At 42.2% G+C, this 13,835-nt stretch overlaps 1 protein-coding gene across 1 annotated transcript; it reads right to left on the bottom strand.

Annotated features, from left to right (window-relative positions):
* Nucleotides 1-440: 440 nt before the first annotated feature.
* Nucleotides 441-3,757, bottom strand: LOC148023479 (triacylglycerol lipase 1-like). Its single transcript, XM_087696466.1, has 9 exons — nt 2,926-3,757; nt 2,695-2,799; nt 2,453-2,593; nt 2,255-2,365; nt 1,972-2,112; nt 1,750-1,790; nt 1,578-1,660; nt 1,374-1,469; nt 441-1,017 (listed from the first exon to the last, which is right to left on the bottom strand). Exons 1-9 carry the CDS (start codon nt 3,112-3,114, stop codon nt 710-712), a joined length of 1,215 nt encoding a protein of 404 aa, XP_087552592.1. The 5' UTR covers nt 3,115-3,757; the 3' UTR covers nt 441-709.
* Between the last annotated feature and the right edge of the window lie 10,078 nt (nt 3,758-13,835).

The following is a 13,835-nucleotide window of genomic DNA, read 5'->3' as shown; positions in this document are numbered from 1 at the left end:
TTTAGTTCGGTCCTTAAGGAGACTAATCCACCTTCAGACTCACAATCTTATTTCTCAAATGATCATAAGCCGTACCACAACTAGCTCACATAAAAAGAATAGTCCGTGGCATGAGATCATACATCTCACACGAAAATTTGATGGTAACACGTACAACTGATAACTCTGCCGATTTTGGGATACGATGGACTCTAGAGGCTCATCGATACCGCATTACTGAGTCCTGACTGCACAGTGCAAGCCCCTTCCTTTCACACACGACCCTTGTGGACGCCCGCACCGCATTCATATGCAACTAAAACGACGTCATCAGGCCAGCCTCATGTGCAGGCAACTGCAGCTCTCTCTCTCTCTCTCTCTCTCTCTCTCTAGTTCTCTGTGCTCGCAGTAAATGTGGGAGGTTGTGGACCGTGGTACAACAGTACAGTACAACTTACAACTACAAGCAAAAACATATTTAAAAATTTCTCTCTCCTGGTTGGGTGTCCATCGACTACGTACAAGAGACATACGTCTATCTACAGCTCTAGAGCATTTGCAGAAGCTGAGCTGGCTATCCGGTGTTTGAGAAGCCTTTTCCTTTGGTGCACTAGCATTCATTTAATGAAGGGGGAGGGGACAGGGGACAGGGAGAGAGGGAAAGTTGGGTTGGCTTGGCTTAGCTTAGCTTGGCTGGCTGGCTAAGATACGATATTAATACGGTAGCTGGCTAGCTGGATTGGAGGAGGTAGTCGAGGACGGTGTGGTAGATGAAGCGGTTGGCGTTGTAGCCGAAGACGAAGTCGAGGTGGCCGAATTGGGTGACGGCGACGGTCTGGTAGCCCGGCGGGAGCTCGCGATAGAGGCGGGCGACGTCGGTGGGGTTGGCGAGGGAGTCGAGGTCGCTGGTGATGAAGAGGGTCTGGGCGCTCATCGGGTAGCGCCGCACCTCGTACGCCGGCGGCGCCGCCTGCTTGTACCGCGCCTGGTTCCCCGCTGCCCCGTAGTCGAATTTGGCAAACGTCTTGGACCGAACCTCTACACACACAAACAACCACAGTCACACCATCATCTTTCCAACAACCGTATTATTATTATTACTACTATTATAGCAATTCAAGCTCCAATACCACAGCACAGCGTTATTACATATTATATATCACATGCACGTAACAATCATATTTATGAATTTGAATGATTTCTAAAAAATTGTTTCTGAATCCCATTTCTCGAACTCCAATAATATCACCCTGCACCACTTCCCCGTGGCTTTATGAGCTACGAATTTACCCCGATAATTACATCAGCGTCTGCTGCAAGAGACCTTGTAAAATCTTTAGCCTGCTTTGATTTGATTTGATTGATTGTCTATCGGCTGATTAATGTATGCTTACGCTGCGAATAGTGGTCCAGATTCTTGACGGACGTAGCTTGCGTCTCGTACTGGTCAATGAACGACCTCCGCGTCGAATTGATGCAGCAGATGTAACCTGATCAAATGTTTTAAACGCCGATGAAGATTAACACGATTATACCACTATAGTACTACATCAGCAAACGTAACGTGCCGTTCCGCTACCTAGGGGCGATTTTATTACCTGAGAAAACTCGAAACCAGTCGTCGTAACATTTCACGCTTGATGCAGCACAAAGCAGGTCCACAAGCTCTCGGCCCCCGGGACTGCGATTGCCAACCACATATCTTCTCTTCAACCCCATGAATTCCCCGTGTAAGAGCATAAACAAGAACTAAACACGATTGTCACTTACGCTCTTGTGCTTAATTGGTAGATGTTCAGTGCCTCGTAAATCTGTTTCCCAACCGTGCAGCAACATGAGTAGATCTTAGTAATGCGATGGCTTTGAATTTTTTCATTTCAACCATGACAACATTGACTGAAGAACCTATTTTGGATAAGGTTCACCGTCCATTAAAATGCCAAAACATTGCGGCTGATTGTGGTGCCTTCTAGATGGGTTGCAAATAATTACCTTCTGCAGCTGGGCTTTGGATGCTACTTCGACGAGCTGGGGTCCACTGGTAAGATAGGACACAGGAGCTAACAGAACTGCTTTATTCACGAGGTTGTAGCCAATGCCGTCGGAGAAGGCAGCTAAAGTAGCTTGAGAGCCCTAAACGGAACGGAGTTTACACTTCATTATCACTGTCCTTACATTAGAGGAGTCCGCGAAAGGAACTATTGACAATATATCTCTGTCGACACACTAAAGAAGTTCGCGAAGGGAATTGACACAAATCACTGTCGATACGCACCTCCGAGTAGGAGACCAGATGCACCTTCTGACCAGTTACAGAATTGATGAGCTCTAGGGCAGAAGGCAGGTCTTGGGCAGCCAATTCATCAACGCTCCAATCCCAGAATCCCTGTTTCAACGACAGCAAGGCGCAAATCAACCTACAATGCATCATGATAAAATAGGCTGCTGCTAGTTTTCTCGATGGAAGTCCTACCTTATCTGAATTTTTAAATGAGACGTGCCCGTAGCTAAAAGTAGTGGAGCGGTAGTTTGTAATCCAAACATCGTACCCCGCATCTGCCAGCAGGAACGCGAGTCCTTCCCCTGGGGGATTTATGACCCACACATCCCCTCCCTAGCATTTGGAATTCATTAAAACCCCAATGCACAAACATGCTTGCGTTTCCAATTTCACATGCTACGATAAACAGCCATCGGCACAACGAGGAAGATTACCGTAAGGATGCCGTGGAACAGTAAAACCGGGCCTCTCGTCGGGCCTCCGATAATCTGACCCCATACACGCTGCACCCCGATAAGAAATCCATCCTGTGTCTGAGCCTGCATTATCCCTGATTCTGTTAGCCACTTCGTATTCGTGAGATCGGCCACAAACTTCATAAAACTCCAGTACTCCTGGTAAATTGAAGAGAGGACAAGCAGCTAGAAGAGCTAATAAGCACGCACCACATACTCTTGGCAAGCGTATGTACTGTAAGGCTGCACGAAGACGGCGCACAGTCCGTCCGATCGCTGGGTAGTGGAGAAAGAGACCAGAGCACCAGCCATGGCCGCCCAGGGTGATCTGATGCTGCTAATTAAGAGAGTTAAGCTCACTAGCAGCAGTACAAGAGAAGGCCATTTGAGCACTGCCATGACGCTTTTTCACAGCCAAGCCCAAGTTAAAAGCCACTCCTGTCTAATTGACAATTGCTCTGAACAGAGGCAACGGTGAGCAAGTTCCTCTCCTTAAGGGGAGAAGTCTGTTATAATCAGGCAGTTTGATGCCCCGGCTCTCACGCCAGCGAACACAGGATTGAGGTGATGAAAGAGACGTCAACCAGTAAGATCACAAAGAAGGCGAGGTCGAGATGGATTATAGACATGGGGACTTCCCTTCTAGAGACTTCCCTCGGCCCCTTCATTTGTACCTTGTCTCCATGGAAAATCATCTAATGAGAGAGGAGACAAGCGTACCACAGACAGTCTATTAAGCTTGCAGATCACGAGATCGAGAGCCACACACACCAATGTAGCGCGACCATTGATGGAAAGGACTTTGACGTTGGAGGCGGCTTTTTGTAACCTGAGGCAGAGCCTTAACTTTTAAGTTCTCTTCTCATATAGAAAATTGAAAGCTCTGTTTTTGTGGGGCACAACCTTTTTGTGTTGCGAGATGCCAAGCTTGAGAGACGAACGATGGTGGCCACTGGCCACTGGCCACTGGAGCGGCTTGCCTAATTTTGGCAAAGGCTGTTAAAATAATCTGCTCTCGAACAATGACCACGAACGAGGGAGGTTGCGAACACCTGAATCTTTGAAGTTTGATGTGAGAGATGGATGATGAGAACATGCAGGCAAGGGATCCTCTTTTTCTTCTTATTTTTTGCTATTATCTCTTCATTTCCCAGGCCCCAGGGGCCGGGGCCAGGGTGCTTCTCGAATCTGATCTGTAAGAGTACCTTCTATTAGTGGTATAATGAGGCACGTAGAAGGTACATAAAAGCCCCAGCTTTACTTCCATAAAGGCATCGGGTGACCGGCATATCAAATAGTCCAGTTTATTTTATTTCATGCCGAGATGGACCATTCGAAAATATCAAAGCCAGCCTTTTATAACACGAAGTCACGCAGCAAGAACGCAGACAAGAGGAGAGACTCCCGCTTTACAACCACCCCAATATTCGTGTCACCCAGCGAGTGGAGAGGCACCTGCAAACCCCCACCCCACAAGGATGGAATTTAATGCTACGTATAGTGCCAAGCATCCATGGATGGTGGGAGGGCTCAATGCTCATCAAGGTGTTTCTTGCTCTTTAAAAGCTTAAATATTTTTTTATTTACAAAAAGTAAACCTTACTTCAAATGTTGCGTTCGTAACATTAAGAGCCCAGTCGCACCTAAGCTTAGTGGAAGGATTGGAGCGCTACTCACCCCACTAACCCCATGGTTGTGCTCTTCAGGCCAAGGGTAGCAATCTTAACCCCAGCCTTCCCTTGCTGGTATCCCCTCAAAACAGGGTGCTAGCTCGGTGCTAGTAAGGGGAAGGTGCTCCTTGAAATATAATTGTTTGTTGCAAGTCAACTTTTTGTTAGTTTAGATGAAGAATTAATTTTTCATCTACATCACTGAATGTTTGTGTAAGTTGGATAATATGATTAGTAAAAGTCGAGAGTCGGACTCACTCCTATGCAATTTGTAACATTTGTGGAGTAGAATCCCACTTAGCTTCTATATTTTTGTATAGAAAAAATCATGTCATAGGGATACTTTGCCTAAGAGAGAAAATAGAGTGGAAATTCTCACAAGAATGTATAAAAGGGAGAAAATATAATCAAACAAGTTATTCGACTGTGTGCCGACTTCTTGTGAGCTTCCTTCTCTAAGATTTCTATCTACTGCTTGAGCTCTCGTGTGCTATTGAGAGAATATGCAAGAGAGAGGGAGTGACAAAAAGAGTGGGACAATGAGAGCATGAGAGATATGGTGTGAAGCACTAGTGGTTCTATACTCTTTCCTTGTCTCGACATCCTTCTCACAACAACAACTCAAGGCTAGTGGTAGCATGCACATCTAGATCGAGAGCTTATTGAACAAGGTGACTACACAAGGATCATGAGATAGCCTTCAACTTCCAAGATACTGGAATGATAAGTAAGCTTGATGTGTGTAGTTGTTGTTACTATTTACTTATGCGGGTAGTGAGTGGTTATGAGAGAGAGGTGAGAGACTAGGTGAGAGTTGGGGTCTGCAATGGATGGTTGAACTCCTAAAACAATAGGAGCTCCCCACTTGCCCCATTATCAAGCACAATTGTGACTCAACATTTTGGTTTTGTTATTGAGATAATAGAATCAATCGTCCAAAATGCTCGCTTCTCTAGTGAGCATAGGAATAGGAAGTATGCTCCAAAGGTGGTGGGTGATCAATTTTTGCTTGTATGCTTCTAAAACATGCATAGCTAGATTAGGAGAAAAGAAAGAGTTTTTACTAATATTCTTCCATTTGTAATGGACTGAAATCTAGCATCTAAGTAAAGTCTTAAGTGTAATTAGAACAGGTTTAAATAGGATTGATGCCAGGAGGCATATTCCACGGTGGATTCCGTGAGGTTTTACGGTGGATTCCGTAAACTTAGATGACCGGGGCTCATACGCAAAGAGGATTCTTTGTGCGAGAAGTTGATGGGGACGCCTGTCCTTTTCGGGCGTTTCATTAATTTAGTGTGTACATGGGTGATTCCATAGCGGGTGATTCCGCAAAATGCATATTAAATTAATAAACGTTTATGAGTTTAGAGTGCGCACTCGTAATAAATTAAGGTTATGATTTATTTCTAACCAGTTGATTTATTTATGTAGCTGAAGACTGCTAGGTATTCACTTTTGTCGGTTTAATTGTGTTATTTTACTAACGATTGTGAATGCTTCAGTTGATGTGTAGAGATAGCAGCAGTGGCGGAGGAAAGCATTGGAGTCTAGCGGGTTTCCGACCTTTGGATATATTTTGATAGGCGCCACGCCTATATTTTGATTATGTCTATAGAGACATCGACTATTTATTATTATTTTGTATGCGCTTATGCGCCTGGATATGTTATTTTTATTTGGACATTGAGATTGGGCGTGCCAGACTCTTTGGGCACCGTCCATTAGCTTTATTTTCCTATTTTTGGTAGAAAGCAAACTCAAAAGCTAAAAGCTTGTCATATTTTTGTAATTGGGCTATTTTTGAGCAAAAAGATTGGAAATATATATTAAATACATGCTTTGTGAAGCACTCACACAAGGCATGGGGGAGATTCAACCCAATTTGTCTCTTGTCTCATGTCGTGCTTGTTTTTACATTGGTTTTTGTGCTAAAAAGTAGAGTGCTTTGTTCTTGGGGACCTTTGGGAATTCACTACGTGAGCTACCTGCGTCCGATCTGCGCACCAGTGGTATCAGAGCGGAGCAGAGATCAAGGGCTTCCAATCGCTACCAATCTCGGGCGAAGGCGGAGCTCCAGGAACAAACGGCCTCTACAGTCAATCTCGTCGCGAACCGTCGATACAGGCAGACTTCTGGCGATCAAGAACCCCTGTTTCCACTCTCAGATCGCGAAGGACCACTCTCTGTTGGCGGAGGACCACTCCCTCAACTCCATGAACAAGTCGTGATGAACAGTGAGAAATTTCTTATCTTCTTCATTAACAAAGCTTAAGTACAAAGCTTAAGAACTTAAGAGAAGCTTGATTAGCAACAAATCGTCAAGTGGTGATCAAGAGGAGGACCCCCGAAATTTTCGGCGGAATCAAAAACGCCCCCCCCCCCACGACTGAAAAACGGCGACCTATTTCTCCATTACTTAAGCTTATTAAGCTTAAGCTTAACTAATTAAGCTTAAGTTACCTCTATACTCTGCAAGTCAGTGAAGGCAGATAAGTCTGCAAACTCTCGGTCACGCACTCCAGAAGACAAGTTTCGCAAGTCGACACTAATCAAGTCCTGCAAGTCCTGCAAGTCAGCTAAGTTCAGCAAGTTCACAACCCTGCAAGTCTGTTAAGTCTGCAACTCTGCAAGTCAGACTAAATCAGAACTGACTAACGCTTGAAACTCCTAGAAGACTTGTTCGTTTGCAAAAACTCTGAACTGGAAAGTTGTTCGCAGCAAGCTGTTTTACCTATCTGCAACTTCGTTGAAGTACTTTCAGCAAACGGAGACAGAAATATTTCAGAATTTCTGAAAATTGAAGAAGAAAATACCCAAAAATACATAGCCTTGTAACCCCAAATTTGAGCTACGCTCATCCCGCTAACTGATTTTGAGTGAGAAAGGTTTGTTGAGTTTTACAGGATGACTACCCCACATATGGATGATCCTATGGCTGAAGACGACCTACCTGAGCCTACCATGGAGCAAAAGCTGGATCTTATCATGTTGCAATTGGACGAAGAGCGAAGAGCTAGGCAAGCCTTGCAAGCGCAATTGACAAAGCTACAAGGAGCGTCCACTGACAAAGAAGAACCTCAAGCTGAAGATCTGATTCGCCGTACCATCGACGCCACTCTTGAAGCACAAACCATTCGCAAGGAATCCAAGATAAGTAAACGAAGTTTCAAGTTTCGCACTTTCAATGGCATAAGAGAGGGAAAGACTGTTTTATCATTCATTAGCCAATTTGATGACTATTTCCATGAGGAAACTTATCCTGAGAAAGATAAAATCAAGTGTGTTACTAATCATCTGATAGATAGAGCATCACTTTGGTGGACTGTCGTCCGCAAGAGCATAGAATGTCCTGCTACATGGGAAGATTTCAAGAAGAAGTTCATGCAAAATTTCCTTCCACCGCAATTTCATGAGAAGGCAATCAAGCAATGGGATTTACTTCAACAACGCGACCGTGAGCCTATACCACAGTATACAGAGCGTTTTTGGAATGCACTCCTACAGCTACGCATGCTTGAAGACGTACCAGAGACGACACATAAGCGGAAGTACATGTCTGGACTTCTTGGACATTACTACGCTGAGGTGAACATGTTCAAGCCTGCTACCCTTGAAGACGCTATCTCCTTAGCTCACGACACTGAAGATAAGTTACGTGGAAGAGATCGACGACCACAGCCATTCCAAGCAAATGGTAATTATGGATCTAAACAATTCAATTCAAATTTCAGAAGGTTTAATCCAGGTCGTTTTTCATCACCATCTTTCCGCAAGAATTGGCCTAAACCACCCGCATTACCATCCACTGTCAATCCAAATCCTAAGCCTATCCAACAAGCAAATCCAAATATACCCAGACTCCCAGCCATTGCAAATAATGTGACCAAAGCCAAGCCCATCGTATGCTACAAGTGTCACCAGCCAGGCCATCTCGCAGCAAATTGTCATTCAAAGAAGCCATCAGCACATATCAACTACCTTGGAGCTATGGACGAAGACGAGCATGAGGATATGCCGGACTTCACTGAAGAAGAAGATGATCCTACTACTATTTCCGACACTTTACCAGGTATGCCTACTTTACATTCATTGTTGACTATGAAATGTATGGTGCATGGAAAAGAAAGAACTGTATTGCATGATGACGGTAGTACGCATGATTTTATTTCAGCAAAATTGGTAAAGGAATTGAAATTGCATACAGTACCTACACACTATCGCATAAAAGCTGCATTTTTAGGTACTAGGTACAATGGCACACAAGAAGTTCAAGATTTAGAAATTCAAATTGGTCCATATATTGAAAGAAGAAATTTCTTAGTTGTCCCATTTCAATCTAGCGACATTATTCTAGGAATGCCATGGAGACACCAACATAATCCCAATATAGATTATTCCACACACACAATGAATATTAATTTTCAAGGAAAATCTATTATCTTATTTGGTATGCATGCATCTCATATGTTTCCACTGCTTTCGCATACTCAAGCAAAACGTGCACTACGAAAGAATACTAAATCATATCTCATTTGGGTGAATGAATTGCACGCAAAAGAAACTCATATGCACCCTAGGCATAAGGAATTTCTTGCATATTTTAAGGACTGTTTTGCAGAAGACCTACCACCAGGTTTACCTCCATCACGTCCAGAAGACCATAAGATTGACCTAATACCTGGCACACAACCACCTTGCAAAGCCCCATATAGGCACAATCAAATAGAGCAAAAAGAAATCCAGAGTCAAGTAGAAGAATTACTAAATAGAGGCTTAATTCGACCTAGCAGTTCTCCATTCGGTGCACCTGTGCTCTTAGTCAAGAAAAAGAATAATACTTATCGGATGTGTATTGACTACCGAGCATTAAACAAGATCACTGTAAAGAATAGGTATCCTATACCTAGAGTTGATGACCTTATGGACAAACTGCAAGGATCTTCTATATTTAGTAAAATTGACCTTAAATCTGGATATCATCAGGTGAGGTTAGATAGATCCGACATATTTAAGACTGCATTCAGGACACAGTTTGGCCATTACGAATTCTTAGTTATGCCATTCGGATTAACTAATGCACCTGCCACTTTCAGTAGAATGATGAATCGTATTTTTCTAAAATATCAATATTGTGTGATTGTTTTCTTTGATGATATTTTAGTGTTCAGTCAAAGTGAAAAAGAGCATTATGAGCATTTATCATTAGTTTTTCAATTACTGAAAGAAAATCAATTGTTTGCAAATCCTGACAAGAGTGAATTCTTTAAGACAGAAATAGAATATCTAGGTCATATTGTATCAGAAGAAGGAATAAAAGTTGATCCTAAGAAAATTGACGCAATATTGCATTGGCCTATTCCTAAAAATGTACATGAATTACGTTCATTCCTTGGTCTTGCTAGTTTCTATAGGAAGTTTGTACGTAATTTCTCATTACTTGCTTTACCATTGACCAAACTTCTTAAGAAAGGTATTGTTTATCAATGGACTGAAAACCAGCAGAAATCCTTTGATTTACTTAAACGTGCATTGACCAATGCCCATGTTCTACAATTGCCTGACTTTAATAGACCATTCTTTCTAGTTGTGACCGATGCTAGCGGATCAGGAATAGGAGCCGTGCTAATGCAAGACAACCATCCAATAGCATATTCTAGTTCTAAGCTGAAACCCTGTGAGCTTAAATATTCCACTTATGACAAGGAACTCTTAGCAGTTGTCCAAGCATTGAAACAATGGAAGCATTATTTAATGGGTTCAGAATTCATGATAAAGACCGACCAGCAAAGCATTAGACATCTACTTAGCCAACCCCAAATTTCTGACCGCCATATCAAATGGGCTTCATTCATTCAAAGTTTCCATCCTATCATTCAATACCAACCTGGAAAAGAAAATGTAGTTGCCGATGCATTAAGTAGAAGACCTGCAATTCATAACATTTCTATCATATCTTTTGATTCTTTGATTGCTATGAAAGACACATATCACCAGGATATTACTTTTCATTCTGATTGGCAAAAATTAATTCAAAATAATTTCATTCCTGTTGATTCATTGTCATATAATGATGGATTCATGTTCTTTGAAAAGAGACTGTGTGTTACTATTCCATTCCGATCTTTTGTTTTAACTGAAATTCATTGTCCCCCATATCAAGGTCATAGAGGTATCATTTCTACATTACGCATGTTAACTGAAGATTTTTATTGGCCGCATATGGATGTAGATGTGTCTAATTTTGTTTCTGAATGTCTGATTTGTCAAAGAATAAAGAGACATCATGGTAAACAGTATGGGTTATTAATGCCTTTATCTATTCCATCTAAACCTTGGGAACATATATCTATGGATTTCATTACTGGCTTACCAAATACTAAATCTAACCATGACATGATTTGGACAATTGTAGATAGATTTAGTAAGCAAGCATATTTCATTGCATGTAAGAAAACTTTAACAGCATCACAAGCAGCACAGTTATTTTTGAAAACTATTTTTACTAACCATGGATTGCCGAAAGTGATTATTTCAGATAGAGATTCTAGATTTTGTAATAATTTCTGGATTACACTGTTTGCAAATCTAGGCACAAAGATTGATTTCTCATCTGCATTTCATCCAGAAACAAATGGACAAACAGAAGCCACAAATAGCACTATTTTAGATCTTTTACGTGCATACACTATCTCTAAACCTCAGACATGGGATACTCATTTACATTTATTACAATTTGCATATAATAATACACCGCACACATCTACAAAGAAAGCACCTTTTGAAGTTATTTATGGATATAGATTATCTACACCTGTTGCATCTTTGTCTAATAGAATACAAAGTGCCGATGATATTGCTGTTATGCATAACACTATTTTTGATGAGGTCAAGGATATGATTGCTAAAGCCCAACAATCATATACCAAACAAGCCAACAAGAAAAGACAAGCCATGAATTTCAAAGTTGATGATTATGTTTGGCTTAGAATAGAAAAGCGTAGACTGCAAAGTGTAGATAGACATCCAGTTGTCAAATTAGCCCCTAGATTCTACGGACCATTTAGAATCATTCATAAGATTAATGACAATGCATTCAAGTTAGAATTGCCATCTCATTGGAAAATTCATAATACATTTCATATTAGTTTATTGAGACCATTTAGAGGACAATTACCTATCCACCCTGTCTATGAAAACCCACCTTTACTAGAAGAAGAGACTGAAATCCTTGAACCAGAAGCCATCATAGACACTGACTACATGACCACTAGAACTGGCCGAAGGTACTCTAGATATCTAGTGAAATTTAAGAACCATCCTGTAGAAGAAGCACAATGGATGCACGCTAGAGACCTAAATGCTTTCCCCACTCTGTTAGCTCCACATTGAGCTAATAGCAATTGAGGTCAATTGCTATCCCACCCCGGGGGTATGATGCCAGGAGGCATATTCCACGGTGGATTCCGTGAGGTTTTACGGTGGATTCCGTAAACTTAGATGACCGGGGCTCATACGCAAAGAGGATTCTTTGTGCGAGAAGTTGATGGGGACGCCTGTCCTTTTCGGGCGTTTCATTAATTTAGTGTGTACATGGGTGATTCCATAGCGGGTGATTCCGCAAAATGCATATTAAATTAATAAACGTTTATGAGTTTAGAGTGCGCACTCGTAATAAATTAAGGTTAGGATTTATTTCTAACCAGTTGATTTATTTATGTAGCTGAAGACTGCTAGGTATTCACTTTTGTCGGTTTAATTGTGTTATTTTACTAACGATTGTGAATGCTTCAGTTGATGTGTAGAGATAGCAGCAGTGGCGGAGGAAAGCATTGGAGTCTAGCGGGTTTCCGACCTTTGGATATATTTTGATAGGCGCCACGCCTATATTTTGATTATGTCTATAGAGACATCGACTATTTATTATTATTTTGTATGCGCTTATGCGCCTGGATATGTTATTTTTATTTGGACATTGAGATTGGGCGTGCGAGACTCTTTGGGCACCGTCCATTAGCTTTATTTTCCTATTTTTGGTAGAAAGCAAACTCAAAAGCTAAAAGCTTGTCATATTTTTGTAATTGGGCTATTTTTGAGCAAAAAGATTGGAAATATATATTAAATACATGCTTTGTGAAGCACTCACACAAGGCATGGGGGAGATTCAACCCAATTTGTCTCTTGTCTCATGTCGTGCTTGTTTTTACATTGGTTTTTGTGCTAAAAAGTAGAGTGCTTTGTTCTTGGGGACCTTTGGGAATTCACTACGTGAGCTACCTGCGTCCGATCTGCGTACCAAGGATGCATATCAAAAATCTATTTGATAGATGAAGGAGAGGAATGTGGTAGGTTGGAGAGTCAAACTTGAGAGAAGAGAAAATTTCCTTCAAGACAGAATGGGAACTTAGCATTTGAGTGCAACCATTCGAGTGTAGTAAGTTTTTGAAAATATCACACGCACACACATAGAAAATGATAGGATAAATCTCTCTCAAGAAAAGTTAGGTATCAAAGAGGTGGCCTAACCTGGAGGGAATGTTATTGTAACCACCTAGAGAGAATGTTAACCCTCAAACGAACGAAGGTGGAAAATCTGAAAAAGCTAAAGCAGAAGACACAGTCCAAGGCAAAGTGAAACGGAAGACAAAGATGCACAAGGAGAAAAGTCCTAAATAAGGGAGAAAGGCGCGCAAGGAAAAGCGCAAGTCAATACTTTTGTAAAAGAGCATAAGTGCATCATGGTTTAATTCAAGGAGCGCCGGGCTCTCACTCGTACAATTTGTAAATGTAGATGGGCGGTAGAAAGGAAGCTAGGAAGATAGAAGGACAATGGGGAAAAGGGCCTAGGCCACGGTCGGCCATGTAAAAAAGGGGATAAGGGGATGACCACCCAAAAGGGATTTAGGGTTATGTATATAAAGTTCAAAAGTGAATGAGAAGCTCATTCTTGTGTGTGGCCAAAAGTGGCTCTCCTCTTCTTCTTCTTCTTCTTCTTCTTTCTTGCTTGAGCTTGTGCTTGAGAGAGGGAGTATGGGAGTGTGAGGGAGTGAGTGTGTGAGGGTGAGGGACCGGGGAGGAGAAGCTCTCCATCTTCTCATCTCTTCTTCTCTTCTCTTCTCTTCTCTTCTCTTGCTCACGACGATGGAGCTTGGAGCGTGGAGCTTGAGGATGGAGCTTGCTTGAAGCTCGCACTTGGATCGTGGAGCTACCGAAGTGCGTGGGAGAGGAGGTAACTCGATCGGCATGGAGATAAGCTCACTACACCCGTAGATATGGATGGCGCATCGGCTATGTGAGAGGTAGCCATTAGTGCTCGGCTTGGAACGCTTGAAACAATAAGCAGTCAGTGGGTCTTGGCGGTTGAGCGAAAGCTCCCACATTTTGGTTCCGTTGCTGGGACCAACGGATTCAAGCCTTGAGTGCTTGCGCGCTTCAAATCAAGCATTGGAG

The sequence above is a fragment of the Lygodium microphyllum genome, chromosome 16 (genome assembly GCF_053477565.2).
Source record: "Lygodium microphyllum isolate KBCC chromosome 16, Lygodium_microphyllum_v1.1.10, whole genome shotgun sequence".
Taxonomy (NCBI): domain Eukaryota; kingdom Viridiplantae; phylum Streptophyta; class Polypodiopsida; order Schizaeales; family Lygodiaceae; genus Lygodium; species Lygodium microphyllum.
The sequence above is the reverse complement of the archived record's forward strand: the minus strand, read 5'-3'. Positions and strand labels throughout refer to the sequence as shown.